General features: G+C 47.5%; 2 protein-coding genes across 2 annotated transcripts in view; one reads left to right on the top strand and one right to left on the bottom strand.

Annotated features, from left to right (window-relative positions):
* Positions 1-15930, bottom strand: part of T265_05701 (hypothetical protein) — a gene marked incomplete at both ends in the record, with an annotated part of 91863 nt that overhangs the window by 10805 nt on the left and 65128 nt on the right. Inside the window, 2 exons of the mRNA XM_009170770.1 lie at positions 9200-9324; positions 12495-12665. Of these exons, the coding sequence (XP_009169034.1) occupies positions 9200-9324; positions 12495-12665 (296 nt within the window). The remainder of the gene's footprint in view (positions 1-9199; positions 9325-12494; positions 12666-15930) is intronic.
* Positions 14417-15930, top strand: part of T265_05702 (hypothetical protein) — a gene marked incomplete at both ends in the record, with an annotated part of 15450 nt that continues 13936 nt past the window's right edge. Inside the window, one exon of the mRNA XM_009170771.1 lies at positions 14417-14598. Coding sequence (XP_009169035.1) covers positions 14417-14598 — 182 coding nt within the window. The remainder of the gene's footprint in view (positions 14599-15930) is intronic.

The following is a 15930-nucleotide window of genomic DNA, read 5'->3' as shown; positions in this document are numbered from 1 at the left end:
TCCTTGTTTCTGACAGACAACATACATCAATACAGAGGGAATCCAGCGTACGCGCAAGAGCCACCTGTTGATCTGCTTGCTTCAGTGTGCGAACATTGAAGGTGGCTAATTAGGCAGGCATTCGGGGTTTGAAAACAGGCTTCGAAGTGTTTAGGGTTGTAACTAAACTCGGACATGCAGAGGCTGCAGCTGAGTGTGATGCAGGGCGAGCAACACGGTCAGTCCTATAGCTGGGACCTGCGGAGAAAGTATTCGAATTTGGGTGGCGGAGGGTGGAAGAAGGAAAACGTGAAAGCGTAAGAAGGGAGGCGTCAGCAGTAGCATGTTTCCACTTACCCGCCCTGCTGTATGCAGCAAGTAAGGCGACCCGGCTGATGTCACCACGCGACGGCCGATGTGGCATGAGAGTATTGTTAGTTATGTAGGTCATGGTTGTACGAGGGCTGGGATACTGCCAGGGCACTCACACCTAGACAGGAGGACGATTAGGTTCCTCAACCAAAGCCTTTGGCTCGAAAGCCTAACCGCAAGGCAGCGGTGTTTGGCGGGGAAATCCAAATGCATTACCTTTTCCACGGAACAAGTCGCGATACATGTTCCAACCCCCAACCTGGAGGGCCAGGAGACTGTGTTCGTCAGACCTCTAACCATTGACCAACCTGGTATGAGAGACTGTGAGTGTCGCGCGGACACCACCCAGTATAGCTCAATGGGTCTCCGCCACACCACGGTAAGGTCCAGTCTCTTCGTGGCGGCACCACGAAATACACTTTCTTTACTCCCATGCCCATAAAATTATTTACACGGGAAGATTTCGCCTTAGTTCAACACATCCTGTGGTATGAAACAACTTTCTTCATCAACTTTGTCATTTATGTGCTATTTGAAATTTCCCTGCCGGCCTCTTAAACCTCCGGGGTCGAAATGCCCCCGGGACGTTCGCCCACAGGCATTGAGTGTGCGGACGATTCCAAAAGTGCCAGTCGTCTTAAATAACCTACATAGCTCTGTCGCACGGTTTGGCATGCGTTTCACACCTGTAAAGTGCTGCTACAAGACTACGTGCTACAGGACTAGTTGGGATCAAACCCAAATACCAAGCCTGTAGAGGAGCCACCAGGCGTGGTAAATAAATTTGTTTACATGGACAGTTGTATAAGTCCCGGTGAACTGTCTGGAGATGAAATTACTTCTCGGATCTGGAAGGTCAAGACAGCTTTTGCCAACCTTGAGCAACTCGGGCGCCGAGGTGACGTCAGTCGGTCAAGTACGGAGTTCACACTGCGGCCGTGCGATCCTGTCAGTGTTTGACAATCGGTGTCTCCGAAGCATTGGTCGGTTCTCGTGGGAACATGTGATTAGTTATGCTAAGGTACGCCAAGTGGCCCGAGGAAGAAGGGACTTTCCTGTGATAGATGTATCACTCACGCTTCATAGGTTACGCTGGTTAGGACATGCACTCCGCATGCCAGAAGACCATGTGTCTCGAAGAGCTCTTTTCGCCCAGCCCTGTGCTGACATTGTTTGACGAGGGAAAGAAGTATGAAAGTAAATTTGCATTCACGCTTCCATATTGCTGCAACCTGTGCTGCATGCTTACCGCAGATACCCGTCATATGATTCAGTATTTTCATTTTCTATATACCCATGATATACCCCTCGACTTCTGGCGCCACATTCTATTACGACGACTTCCCAACGATGGTGCAACCCACGACTGCACTGTATGGTCAAATCAATTAAACGAGTGCCTTAGTTCATAGGGCTAGAAACTTAGAAATTTCAGTCGCCTGGTCTCCGAACACAGTATAATAATAATATTACATATATATATATAATTTAATATGGCATACAGTAATAATAACACAGTATAATTGATAAGCAATCGCGATTATGAGGTAAGTGCTTGATCGGTTCTAATTCACTGGCAGACGTCATCTCGAGATGTCAGTTACGCAGATTTCTTATATCATCACCATTAGGCATTACGTCTCTGCGACGCCTGACACGGCCACGTGTTCCACTGCTGGAAGGTGAAGTTTCGTTCGCTGTGAAAATGTGTAACTCACGCTCTGCTGTTAATCTGCGGTCAGACAGGAGGACGATTGGTGTCCCGACACGGTGTCTCGACACGGATGGCCAGGAGACTGTGTTAGGCCTACCTCTATCCATTCATCAACGTGGTATTACGGGCTCTGTTAGTGTCACACATACACTCTCGTAAGCTCTGTCACGAAGACACTGGACCTTACAGTGTGACGGTCTGCGCACCTTAGCGATCCATTGAGCAACACTGGGGAGCTTCCCCGCGGCACTCACAGGTTGGTCAATGGTTAGAGGTCTGACGAACACTGTCTCCTGCCCCCACCCCCAGTTTGGGGGTTCAAACATGTGGCGACGTGTCCCGTAAAAATGGTAATGTACTGGCATTTCCAGTCCCACACCGCTGCCTTGCAGTTAGGATTTTGTGCCAAAGGCTTTAGTTGACGACCCTAATCGTCCTTTTGCCTTGATGTGGGTGCCCTGGCAGTATCCCAGCCTTCATACGACCATGACATTCACAGCTAACAATACTCTCATGCCACATCGGCCCTCTCGTGGAGCCATCAGCCGGGTCACCCTGCTTGCTGCATACAACAGGGCGGGTAAGCGAAAGCAGGATATTGCTGACGCCTTCCGCCTTTTTCTTTCACATACTTTTTCTTCCCTCTCTCCCCGCCCCATTAACAACCCTCTCCTCGTAGGCCCAGCACTTAGGACTGATGACTCCGTTCGTCATGCATCGGTTTTGCGTGCAGCATCTGCTCGTCACATGGCGCCGACATCCTCAGGTATCTCCAAACCAATCTTCAAGCCTCGACATCCAGTCTACCTGGCCGCGTTCAATGATCGCACTCTGAAGCAAGCAGGACAACAAACTGCCCTTACACTCACACTGGACTCGCTTGGCGTTGATGCGTGCTGTGTCTCAGAAACGAGAATTAAAGATGCGAGCGCAGTGATTGAGCTAACCGCTACGTCAATCTCCACTCGCTTCCGGCTACGCACCTCTGGTGATCCAGAGGCAGTTGTGCGGCGGTTGGTATCGTCTTAAGTCACCGGACGGAAGTATCCTTGCTTGACTGGATACCTGTTGATAGTCGGCTCTGTGCGGTTCGTCTGTCAAGGAGCCTGACAAGCGGGAAGTTGATAGATGTCTGTTTATCGTGTCTGCCTACGCCCCAACCGACTGTAGCTTCGACGACGTCGAAGACAGGTTTTATGATGCCCTGAATGCCCTACTGCGGCAAGCTAAAAGCTCAGACATCGTGCTGGTTGCCGGAGATTTGCATGCACAAGTGGGAGGTCGACACGGATTCGACTCGGTATGTACGGACAATGGGGAACGACTGCTTCAGCTGTGTGCTGATCGCAGGCTGGTTTTATGCAGCACTAACTTCCAAAATAGCCGAAGTCTTCTGGCCACATGGTGTCCTCCAACGGCAGGCCGGCCGATCACATTGCCATCGGTTACCGATGCCACAGGCCAATAACTGACTGTCGGTCGTTATGGAACACAGTCGTGGACTCTGGCCACGCGTTCATCCGGAGCCGCTTCCCCTACTTTTTGCAGAGCTGCGTAAGGTGCGGACAAATCGCTTGGCAACTGAGAGGCTGACAGATCCGGACGTTAGACGAATTTACCAGAATAATTTTCTAGAGTTTCCTTTAAATGCTCCACCATTAGATGGGGACTCATACTGGGACAAGATTGCCACTTGTTTGCATAGTGCTGGGAGTTTTGCCTGTGGCTCGACCCAACGAGGCACACCCAAGCACTGGATATCAGACCGAATGGTGACACTGCTTAAATCTCGGAGAAATATCCTAGCCGGTCCCGAACATGCGAAGAGTTATCAGACGTCAATTGAAAGTGAGCTTGCGATCCGACCGTGAAGTATGGTGGACACAGAAAGCCAAAGACATGAAAGAGGCCCAGAAAATTGGTGATGCCCGAAGATTATTTCAGTTGCTCCGTACGACCGGTCCCCGGAAACCACCTGTGAGTGAAACTCAACCATCAGAATGAAACGAACTTCTTGAATAAAGAAGCACGCCTCGACCGGTGGGCTGAATACTTCGAGAACAGCTGTCGTGGTCACCAGCCGGCACTCATCTACAGCCCACAGGTGAAGTAGAACCCTAGACGGTGAACGTGGAACCACCTACGGCCTCGGAGGTTTGCGACTGCATATGTTCTCTCCCAACTCCTGGTCCGGATAACCCCCAACCCGCAGTGTTCAAAAACTAGCGGAAGTCCTCAGTCAACGCTTGTCTGATCTGGTTGCTTGCATTTGGGAAAAGGAATCTATCTCAGACAACTGGGGAGAGTCGGTGATAGTGCACATTTTCAAAAAAGAGGGGCGTAGTGAGCGGTAACCACAGGGGGATCAGTTTGACCCCGTCGTAACCAGATTGTTGGCGCCTTACGGTGCCCCTTCTGGGACATTGACTCGAGAGCAGCAGGCGGGATTCCAGCCTGGTAGGGGTTGCGCCGAACACATCTTCACACTTCTTCAGGTGCTAGAACAACGCCGTACGTATAAGCGACCCAAAATTCTAGTATTCCTGGATTTCCTAGGTGCATTCGACTCGGTTGATCGGTCTGTTCTTCTTGACACGTTTGCCCACCAAGGAACGCCCCCGAAGTTTGTAAACATAATTCGTTGTTTGTATTCTCAGACTTCCGGATGTGTGAGGGTGTACGGAGATCTCTCCAAAAGCTTCTCTACACACACACACACACACACACACACACACACACAAAGTGGTGTCCGTCAGGGATGCCCACTCTCCATTCCTTTTTAACTTCATGATCGATGAAATAATGAGACGAACGCTGGAGGGTCTCCAAAACTCTGGTGTTCAAATAGGCTGTAAATGAAACGTTGTCGATCTGGATCACGCAGACGAGATCGTTCTCATCTTCGAAGAGAAGGCGCTTGTGTTTCTGGTAGAACTGATCAAAGTCATCCCGTCCTTTGGTATGCACTTTGCACCCACGAGGTGTAAGGTCATGGACGTGCAGTCACTGAACACGCCACTTACGATCCAGGGAGAGGGACTGGAAGTTGTGGGGCGTTTAACGTATCTTGCAGGTTGTATTAGTTCTGATTGTAGTGTGACAGATGAGGTGAATGCACGAATCTGCGAGGCTCGGGTCGCATTAGCTAATTTGAGACATCTATGGCGTCAGAGTGGCTTATCTCTAAATCTCAAGGGACGTGCGTATCAAGCTACAGTACGGTCCGTTTTGTTGTATGGCTGTGAGACTTGACCTACTCGAGCAGCGAAACTAAGACGTCTTCAGGTATTCGACAATCGTTGCCTCAGAACCATAGCTCATGTGGGTTGGTGTCGGTGAATCCGTAATGAGGCAGTTAGGAAGCGCGTTTCCGGTTTTGTAACGGGAACTGCCATTGAAGAATGTATCCAGCACCGTTGGTCGGGACATGTGATGCGCACACCGAACCATTGCTTGCCGAGGACAGTGTTGTTTCCATGCCCCATGCAGAGAGGTTGCAAACCCTTGACTTGGCAGAGGAGTATGAAGAAGATCACGAAGTGCTTTGGTGCTGTCGGTGTTACTCGCCTTCCGCGTGATCCCCACTTCGTCTGAATACTAGTTATTTCTAACCGGGCGAGCTGAGAACATCCCAACCTCACGTGCAATAGAGACTAGGAGTCTTGTGAGACCCTATCCATGAAGAACGTGAAAAAGATTAAAGACGACCTTGATTTAGGGAACTCAAGTGGGATTTTATTGTAGACCTGTACGGTCTTTAGGGCCGAAAATCCATGCGATACGCCCTTGCTCCAAACGCACTATCACAGTAAACGACGATCTAGAGAGCCAAAGGCAGCTTTCAAATAAAGGAAGATAACCACTGTTAGTTGCTGGAAGACGTGCGGCTGTTCCAGAACCTGTCGGAAGGTGAATATGTGACCCATGCCTTTTCGTAGGACAGAATCAAGCTTTTTCCATGGATCTGCCTTTGTGTTTAGTTGACCTTCGAAGGATCAGACCACAGTTATGGCAAAGGCCTTCCCCATTTACATAGATTTCACTACCTATCAGAGCTCTCGGTCTCTCCTTAAACTTTTCGCGGAATTCGGGTGTGCGTGGTACTGGTTGCCCGCATATATGGACTTACAAGCATCCCTCAGGATTGGCGATATCAAAGATATCCAGTGGTCATTTGACTGCATCGGAGGAACGGGATAGAGCCTTGTATATTACCCGTACAGCTCCTTTTACAAGTAACCATTCTTCGTCCCTAGGCTTGTCACCAGTACTAGGATGGCTCAGTGCAAAGCTAGCTCATGTCATAGCACTGAGCTTTGACTGTTCTCTAGTGGTTCAGTATGCTTTTTACTGACTAGCCAGGGCCTGGTCGAAAGCGAACTATCAGACACACTATGGTTCGACCAGAATCGAGGTGTGCCACAGAAGCGACAGTCTTCAACTATGACAGTCCATCGTCATCATCATGGACAGCATGACATCAGCGTTCAACACTGATGCTTCGCTGCCGTACAACCGTGATTTATTTGAAAGCGAGATGGCCCAACGAGCGCGAATTTACCAACCGGAAGGTCGTGTTTCGAATCCGACCTCTGCTACTCGACTAGGCTTGGGCAACGTGACAGCATCCCATGCCTCAGGCAACATTCGGGTGGCATGACAGTTAGGCACCTGGAGCGTGCTAAGCTGAACGTTATTTAAAAGCCTTATGGTGAATGAAAAAAAGCTGAGCAGCGAAAGGACCTAGTGCCAGCTCACTACAATCATTCCGAGGTGCACACACCTTCAGACAATGCATATAGAAACAACATGGACGCCGTGCACATCGATGACCAGCAATACGTTGCAGCGTCTTCAACCAAGCGATGTGAGGATCACGTGGTCCTTATCCTTATAGGTGAGTCGCACCGACTGCATCCAACCATTTCGGAACCTCCTTCACAACACTCCTTCCATTTCAATGAAAAGAAATAATAATAATCATTCAGCAGCAGCACCCTTTCGGTGCCTAGCAGCCCTGCCACATGAAGGAGACACGAGGGCTGGGATACTGCCACGTTGTCCAAATCTAGACAGGAGAAGTCGAGAGGCAGAGGGCGGGGTAGAACCAAAGACCTTCCGGTCAGTACATTCGCGTTCTGACCACTTGGTCCATCTCACTCTCCTTCCATTTCAAGAGTTGGCCAACACTCTGCTTCCGCCATTATGAATTGGGCACGCAAAACAGCACTGTCTCCGGCCTCCTTGTGGATTAGCTGACACCAATCCACACCAGCTATGGCCCTGGGACAACGACTGTCGAATACATGAAGACGTCTCGGTCCCGCTGCTGGAACAGGCCAAGGTTCACAAACGTACACTAAATAGCCCGTACTGTAGCCTGATGCACATGTTCCTTGAGATTCTGAGAGATACCTCTTTGATGCCATAGGTATCTCAAATTAGCGAACGTGACCTGAGCATTCCGTATTCATGGAGTGACCTTACTTTCCACACCACAACCGGAACTAAAACAACTTCTACGGTACTTAAAACCCTCTACAAATACAAGTGCCTCTCCCTGGGTGGTAAGTGACATGGTCAGTGACTGCATGTCCACAAGCATGGCCTCACATTTTGTGGATGTGAAGTGCATACCAAAGGAAGGGATGATTTTGTTCAGTTCATCCAAAACCCTTCTCCATAGAAGAGGAGTGCAATGTCGTCTGCATACTCCAGATCGTCAAGGTTTTCATCAGCGGCTGCTTGAACACCGGGGTTTTGACGGGGTTCGTCTCATTATCTCACCGATCACGAAATTAAATGGAAATGGAGAGAGTGGACAGCTCTGACGAACACCGTTTCGTGCATGGAAGCTTTTGGAGAGCTCTGTGCATATACTCACACGCAGGAAGACCAGAGGATACAAGGAGTTTATTATGTTCACAAACTTTCTGGACATTTTTGTATCCGGTCTCCGGTCGTCCCAAGATGTTGACATCAGAACCCGGCTGCTTAACAGAATTAAACAGGATGCCGAAATGAGGTTGCAGAGTCTCACCACCGAATGTCAATGCCTCATTATCCTGAAGCGCGACATGGCTATGATCAGCCAGTCACGGACAGAGAATGCAAGGAATTTATTTTGTTCACAAACTTCCTGAGCATTCCGTGATGAGCAGGCGTGTTAAAGAGAACAGACCGGTCAACCGAGTCGAATGCGTCTTTGAAACTCAGGAATTTTAAAATTGTGGCTCCTCTGTACGTATGGTGTTGTTCTAGCACCTGATAGGGTGTTAAGGTCTTGGAAACGCGACCCCTACCACGCCGCCAACCTGCTTGCTGCTCTCAAGCCAGTATCTCCTGATCGATCTTGTTATGACCGGGTTCAAACTGATCCACCTTTGGTAACCGCACTCGTTACGAGCTCCGTTTTTGAAAATGGACACTAGTAATGATCCTCCCCAATTATCGGGGACAGTGTCTTTCACTCAAATGCATGCATACATGTCAGATAAGCGCTGGCTAAGGACTTCATCTCCATCTTTGAACAACGCTGATGAAGGGTCGTCCGGATCAGAAGCCCAGTGGTACAACCATAAACCTCTGAGTCCGTAGAGGTTCCACGTTTACCGTCCAGAGTTCTACGTTAGCTTCAGGCTCCAGATAAGTGGCAGCTGGTGGCCATGGGAATTTTCGGTCATGCAGGTAAAGCCAGGGAGAACGAGCTCAGGTGTTTCGTATTTCACTCTGAGTATCTGGTGATGCTGACAGAGAGAGTGGACCGTACCTTGTTCTACAATAATGGTACTACACTTGCATTTCCCGAAAAACGCCGGTGCGGCGCGGTCAGGCTTTTGAGCCAGGGGCTTCGGTCGAGGACCCTAGTAAACCTCTTGTCTAGGTGTGGACGAGGTGGCTAGAGCGCGAATTCGCTAACCAGAAGGTTCGTGGTTCGAACCCGATCTGTCTCTCCACTTCCCTGGGTCTTGTGTCTCGATTAAAGCCTATAAGGCGTATAATGTATTTTATTCCGAGGTAGCCTTCTACGAGCTTTGTAAAGAGCACAATGCTAATTAGGGCTCCATCGGGAAATGGGTATCGCATAACACAAAGAGAGTAAAACGAAGAAAACTCACAATTCTGAAAACTTACTTGTTCCAGTGTTGTTTCGTGCGAAAGAGAGCAGGAAACATGATTGGTAGAATCTCTTCCACATGATCATGCATCAGTTGAAGAATATAATCATTACTCCAAAAATATAACGCACGTTCGGCCACCTGTTGAAATCGAAGGGTATAATTGATGTACAAGGATTCTAGTTTAGAGTCTACCTGGGATATGATTAGGTCAGGTTGAATGTAATCAAATTTGTGAAGTACGAAGCAAGATATCCATAAAAGTTCCAGTCAGTTTTCCCGCAAATACTATTAAAAGAACAGAACCTGTCAGGAGCTTCAGCACCACAGGCGACATTCGCTAGCAATACATCCGACCGCATAACAAAATATATAAATGAGTTTCCACCGTCACCGGATTCAACCAAGCCTAAGAAAAAAGACTGGAGCTCGCCTGTCGCTCTGTGTTGAGCAAGACCGTCAGATGGGTTTAAGGGATGAGAGGTTCGGAGTGCATGACGTAGGAGAGCAATATAATCCTGTCATGTTACGTCTTGCAGTTGTTTTCCACAGAGAAATTTAGACCAAAGAACCTGTGATGAAAATTTCAGTGATCATGAGTGTTCCGAACGTCTGGGTAACTGGACTAAATCCGGCACAGCGGATCATGAATGGGACAATCGGAATTGGCCACTGTCAGCAAAAAACATTAGGATTTCACTGTTATGCTACCGATTTCTCTTCAGCGCTGCTGAAGAAATCGAATCAACAACGCTGGTTTGCGTCAAACTGCCCCGGAACGAACCATAATTATTTATTAGGGTTCGTCCTAGAAGATACTTTCAATTAACTCCATATGCATTGCGGGACATTGTGCTCAATCCTAGTAACTGTAGCGGCCGGATGTTAGCTTGACAGATTTGTCGAGTACTAAGATAATATGTGAGAATCAAGCTCTGCTTAGACGAAGATCTACTGATTATATTTTCACTTCAAGGAATTTGCTAGATTACTATCAACAGTTTCAGTGATTAACAGCGGTTTTTCTTAACTTACAGACAATATATATATATATATATATATATGCTGAGTGTGTTTGTCGATTAATGTGTTCCGGTTGCATCCATAAGCTCTAAACACTAAGTTCTCTGGATGCATAAATGTCTAAGGTAACCTACCATCAAGTTTCATACACATGGCAGCATCAGGCACGACAATCCCCTATCACCTTTCAGTTGCAGTTTCGTTGTTGGTCCAGTTGTACCTCGACTCCTCATTACAAGTCTACTATCTCGGAAGGTTTCGCCTATTGTGCCGCCCAGTTAAGTATGTATGTCACCCCTAAAGATTATGAAGTGCTGTTGGAAGGCTTTATGGGATCAAACCTAAACCTTAAGCTTTCAGATTGGCCGATTGATGTGGACAGCAGGTTCGAAAAACTGGTAGAGATTGCAACTTGAAACGCGGAGTTTGGGACGGCTTTCACCAAGCAGCGGTGGAAAATCGTCCTAGTTCGCAACAGCGCAGTATGATTCACGCTACTACACTGTGAATGGAAAACAGGCCAATCCGAACATAAAATCCGAAAATAGTTTCGGTGTCTGAGCATGTGTCAAATCTAGGTACCAAACGGGTTCATAGGGAACATCGAATTAAAACTGATGAGTTAGTTCGCACGCTTTTTTGAGGAGGAAATTCGTCCACGCTGGATATCAGCCGGTTACATAATGCACATGCTATATCGATAAGCAATGCAATCAGAAAACTGTGCCCGAGAGAGGTAAAAAGCGGCCCGTCTATAACCTGGCAGCGATGTGTTCAATCCCTGGCCAGTGAACCATTTATACTGGCAACTACCGTCTCACTCGAATACAACCGGAGACGAGGCATGCCAACGAGTTATGACAATGCAGACGAACCAGCAGATCAGTACACGGTATCCATGCAAATAACTAATGGCCTATGATGTGTAGTTGTCCAAGTTTCAGCTCTGTGCAAAAGTGAAATAAACTGCTGTCGCTAAGATCCTCAGGTCATACACGAATACCTTCCCGTCCTTCTTCCTGTTCTCGGCTAGTGCAACCATGATTACCCCAAAATACCGAGTGATGGTTTGCGACTAGCCTGAAGTGTAATGTAACACCTCGCAACCTACATCTTCTGACTGTTCCGAGGAAATGAATCAACGGAACCCAATGTTCTAAGCGGATTTACTGGCCTGCATGAATGCTCGCGTTGCATCACTAAGGTGAGAATCGCAAAAAGTATCTCTTCGAAGTTCCAGGTAGCTAACGTAATACAGCTAAACCGCGGATGAAAGTATCTGTAACCAAAAACACAATAACTTCAGTACAAAAAAGATAACGCAGAAAATTGGGCCAATGAGCTGAGTATATTAAAGTGAAAGGGAGTGAGGCCGCACCGAAAGGTAAAGTGAAGCGAACAAGTATTTCACTTGTTGCAGCCTCAACGAAAGCAAAATCAAGTGAGATGAACTTTGTGGATGCCAGAGACAGACCGTTAGCATCATAGCACTGTGCGATTCGAATCACGTCAACTATCCACGTAACATGATTACAGTAGACAAACCCTGTGTCTTCAGTGCCATCAGTACGGAATATCCAATATTCATCATCAGGTGTGACCAAGGTTTATCTAAGAAGGGCACTGTCAAGCTAACTGGAAGAACTTCGCGTTTGTATGACTAATTTTCGGGTTCTGGTAAGCATTAACAGCAAAATCAAGTGAGATGAACTTTGTGGATGCCAGAGACAGACCGTTAGCATCATAGCACTGTGCGATTCGAATCACGTCAACTATCCACGTAACATGATTACAGTAGACAAACCCTGTGTCTTCAGTGCCATCAGTACGGAATATCCAATATTCATCATCAGGTGTGACCAAGGTTTATCTAAGAAGGGCACTGTCAAGCTAACTGGAAGAACTTCGCGTTTGTATGACTAATTTTCGGGTTCTGGTAGAGCATTAACAACTGAACTTTTTCTGTCAGCACTTGTGGGCTTCATACACCACGAAACAAATAACGAGCAAGCTGTTCAGTGCGAGAAGAGATGAAATAAAACAGACTAAGGATGAGGAAACCTTTCATTGCTGTCCTCAAAGTATAACCTACCAAAACACTCAATCGTAGAAGTGAGACCATGCGGATGAGTATAGTGTGTGCTAAGTTACGGTTGCGAACTGAGAAGTATACAACCGGCGGAAAATAAAACAGAAAAATAAATCACGCAAGCAAGGACTAAAGTTAGTTTCCCATTAGAAGTACCAACAACGCGAGAAACGAGAATAAACGGCTTTTCTTCACTAACCTGGAAGTGTGGAGAGGAAACACACTTAGCAAGTTGTGTAAATAGTGGCTTGATGACCTTGCGAAACTCAGCTGGATCCACAACATCGAGGATCTCCTCTAATTCGTTCAGGAACATCACCTCTTTGGGACTATGAGTTTTTGGCCAAAATTTGAGTAGACCTAAAATGACCTAAGGAATAAAGGAAATGTGAGTGACTGAGACAAGGTCTACAGGACACATGCATCAGGAGCGTCAAAAGTAGCGGCGGCTCATGAATAATTGAAGGTTTTAAAACACACACACGAAGACGTTTAGTGCATCTGAGTTCTACTTTGTCTCCTGTGAGCATAACGCCGGAGCTTTAAGAACATAAGTGGCGTAAATCGTACCGAAAAAAGGGTTATTTTCGATACTAACAATTACATGTTCACGTTGGGCACGTTACCTTGCCACCTGGAGTGAATCGTACTTTTGTACATCACAAGGTGGACGAATCTTCACATACGTAGGAAAACAGATCCCTAAGTAAAGTTGAAGCACAGTATACAATAAAGATATGCGAACACCAGCTGAGCTATCGAATGCTTACGATAGGTACCGGTGCGCAAAAAGTGACCATGTGGCGTAACCATCCTTGAGTCAGGTGTGCTTAGTGGTAATACTGACAGCAGCTGCGAGCGATCTTCACCTAGAAATCGAAGACAGTAGTGTTTATACTATTCTTCACGAAAACTACGCACATTCAGAAATCACGAGTTCCGAGTTACGCGAACATCCTGATGAACTGGGACAATCCGATTATTGTTCCTCTTTCTTGTCTCCGAATTGTCATCCAGTTGGGGGAAGAAAAAAAGATAAACAAATGCGTAAAGTAGTCTGGATTGTAAGTAGCATGTTCAGTGACTACATGTCCACGAGCATGATCTCACAAGTTGTGGATCCAAAGTGCATACTTGGATCAGTTCATCCAAAACACATACGCTCTGTCCTGTTCGAAGACGGGAACGATTGTGACTGAAGGATAAGTGCGAGTTAATCACACTGCTGATCTGCCGCTCGTGCCCGAACGGTTAAGAGTTCAAACTTGCAGCCAGGAAGTCGCGGGATGCGCACTGCTTACGATTCCCAATAAAGACGAAAAGCTTCTCAGATTTTCAGCATAGATAAGCTCCACCTACGGGAAGAGGTCTACAAAATAGATGGGATATCTTGAAGGACAATGAATGTCAGGTTGCAGAGCAATAAATGAAAGCTTGTCAAAGTCCTTAATTTTGTTTGTTCCCATGAGATACTGAAAACGCTAAATTCCCCAGCTGTTGTGACGGTATTTCTCTCAGCTTAGTTCTCGGTCTGAGCCACCAAAACTGACGTTCACGTCAAAAACAACCACCAAATGTGCACAATGTACATTAACGCCCAAAAACGAAGTCAGGAACAGTTTTACAGTGCACCATATATATACTGTAAGCGGCAATAACTTTCTGGAAATTCTGACGCGTTCTGGATGCGCCATTGGCAACCGGCATTCGGCCAATACCGGGTCAGGTCTGGCTGTTGGGTCCAGACTTTCGACCAATCAGAACTCCGCCAGATGCCGGACCGAATTTTTGGCCAATCTTCCGCGGGATGGGCTCCCCGGCCGTAGCAGCACCTGACTGCGAACGGTCAAGCGGGATCCCTGAGGAACTCAGCCTAACACCCCTCTTGAAGTTTTCTGAGGTAACTTCGAAGCCGAGGGTCCACTCGGGGAGGCATCACTGGTTTGCGGATCCTGTCTGTCCGGCGTCGCGATTGTAATCTGTGCTCAAGCTGGGCCTCCAGTGAAGCAGTTGGTTGATTTTTTGGGATAGCATCGAGATCAAGAGTCCAGAAGCATTTCAAGACTCAACTCACTCGGTCCTATGAGTAAGATCTGCGGCCACTGATTGCGGTATCACCTAATGACTTGTCGCAGCAGCAGATCTTGGTCGGTAGCCTGGCGGACCATGTCAGCAGTCACTGGGAGGATGCAAATCGCTTCTGATACTACCCGCGGTTCCATTGCAATCGTTGCGATGATGGTGGCTTCTGTTTCCGATCTACTTGAGTCAATGAGTCGCGACAGTGCGCCGGCCTGTCCGAGGTTAGTAGTTAACTGGCACTTGCTTTTGTAGTGGACTGGCTCTTGCTTTTGTAGACCGTCCAAGCTCGTCAGTGAATACAGATGCATAACGTTGTAGGAGGTGCTCAAGTGAAAGCTTTGGCAAGTGAGTTTGTCCGGGTGCTGCGTGCATGCGGTTGCTCAGGAGGTTCGTGAACAAAACAAATTCATTGCATTCTCTATCCGTGACTGGCTGATCATAGCCATGTCGCGCTTCAGGATGATGAAGCGTTGACATTCGGTGATGAGACTCTGCAACCTCATTTCGGCATCCTGTTCAATTCTGTTAAGCAGCCAGGTTCTGATATCAGCATATTGGGACAACTGGATACAAAAATGAGGCACTTAAACTGATTCTCCGTCATTGAGCTGAGCTTGAAGCGCTCGCATTCTGCATTGACAACACCGGCAAACGTGATGAAATCATCACCATCTTTGTTGACCAACTAGGTAACGGATATTGAACAGTGATGTTTGATCGGCGAATATCTGAGACAGTGTTCTGACCGTTCCACCAAAGCTGAGGTTGAGGGGCAGTTTAGAGAGAATGAAAGCTGTGTATTGTTCATGACCCAGTCTGCCGAGTTTTCGCAGCAATAATCTGACTTTCCATCCATGATGAAACTTGGAAAAATCAATCTTGAACATTTCTTCGTACTGCTTGAACCAGGAGTCAAAACTGTGACCAGAAAGAGGGTCGAAAGTGAACTCCGTAATTGAGGCCGCGGCTGCATCACTTGAGGGAACAGAAGACCCACCACTGCTGATGGCTGCTGTCTGGATATGCAGTTTCTGAGCTTCAGTGACGCTTCTTTAGACTGCTTTTGTTGCTGCTGCAATAGTTCTCGGAGCTGATCAAATCCCGTCCGTCAGCTGTAGTAACGGTATTTGTCTCAGCTTAGTTCTCGGTCTGAGCCTCCAAAACTAGGGTTCTCGTCAAAAACAATCACCAAAGCTGCACAAGGAATAATAACGCCCAAAAAACGAAGTCAGGAACTGCCGTACAGCGCTCCATATGTATAGTTAGGCGGTTTACTTTCTGGAAATTCCGACACGTTCTGGATGCGTGATTTGTAACCGGCATTCGGCCAATAATGGGCTATGTTTGGCTGTTGGGTCCAGAATTTCGACAAATCGGATATCGTCTTGATACCGGACCGGCAAGCGTCCCGAATTCTTGGCCAAACTTGGGTGAGATAGACTCCTCGGCCGTAGCAGCACCTGAGTGCGAATGGTAGGGAGGGATCCGTGTGGAATTCCACCTAACACATGCGCAGCACGAGGACAAGCCAGCGCAACCGATGCATTGTGATC

The sequence above is a fragment of the Opisthorchis viverrini genome (assembly GCF_000715545.1).
Source record: "Opisthorchis viverrini unplaced genomic scaffold opera_v5_108, whole genome shotgun sequence".
In the NCBI taxonomy this organism is placed as follows: Eukaryota; Metazoa; Platyhelminthes; class Trematoda; order Opisthorchiida; family Opisthorchiidae; genus Opisthorchis; species Opisthorchis viverrini.
This window is presented reverse-complemented; position numbering and strand designations above follow the sequence as displayed.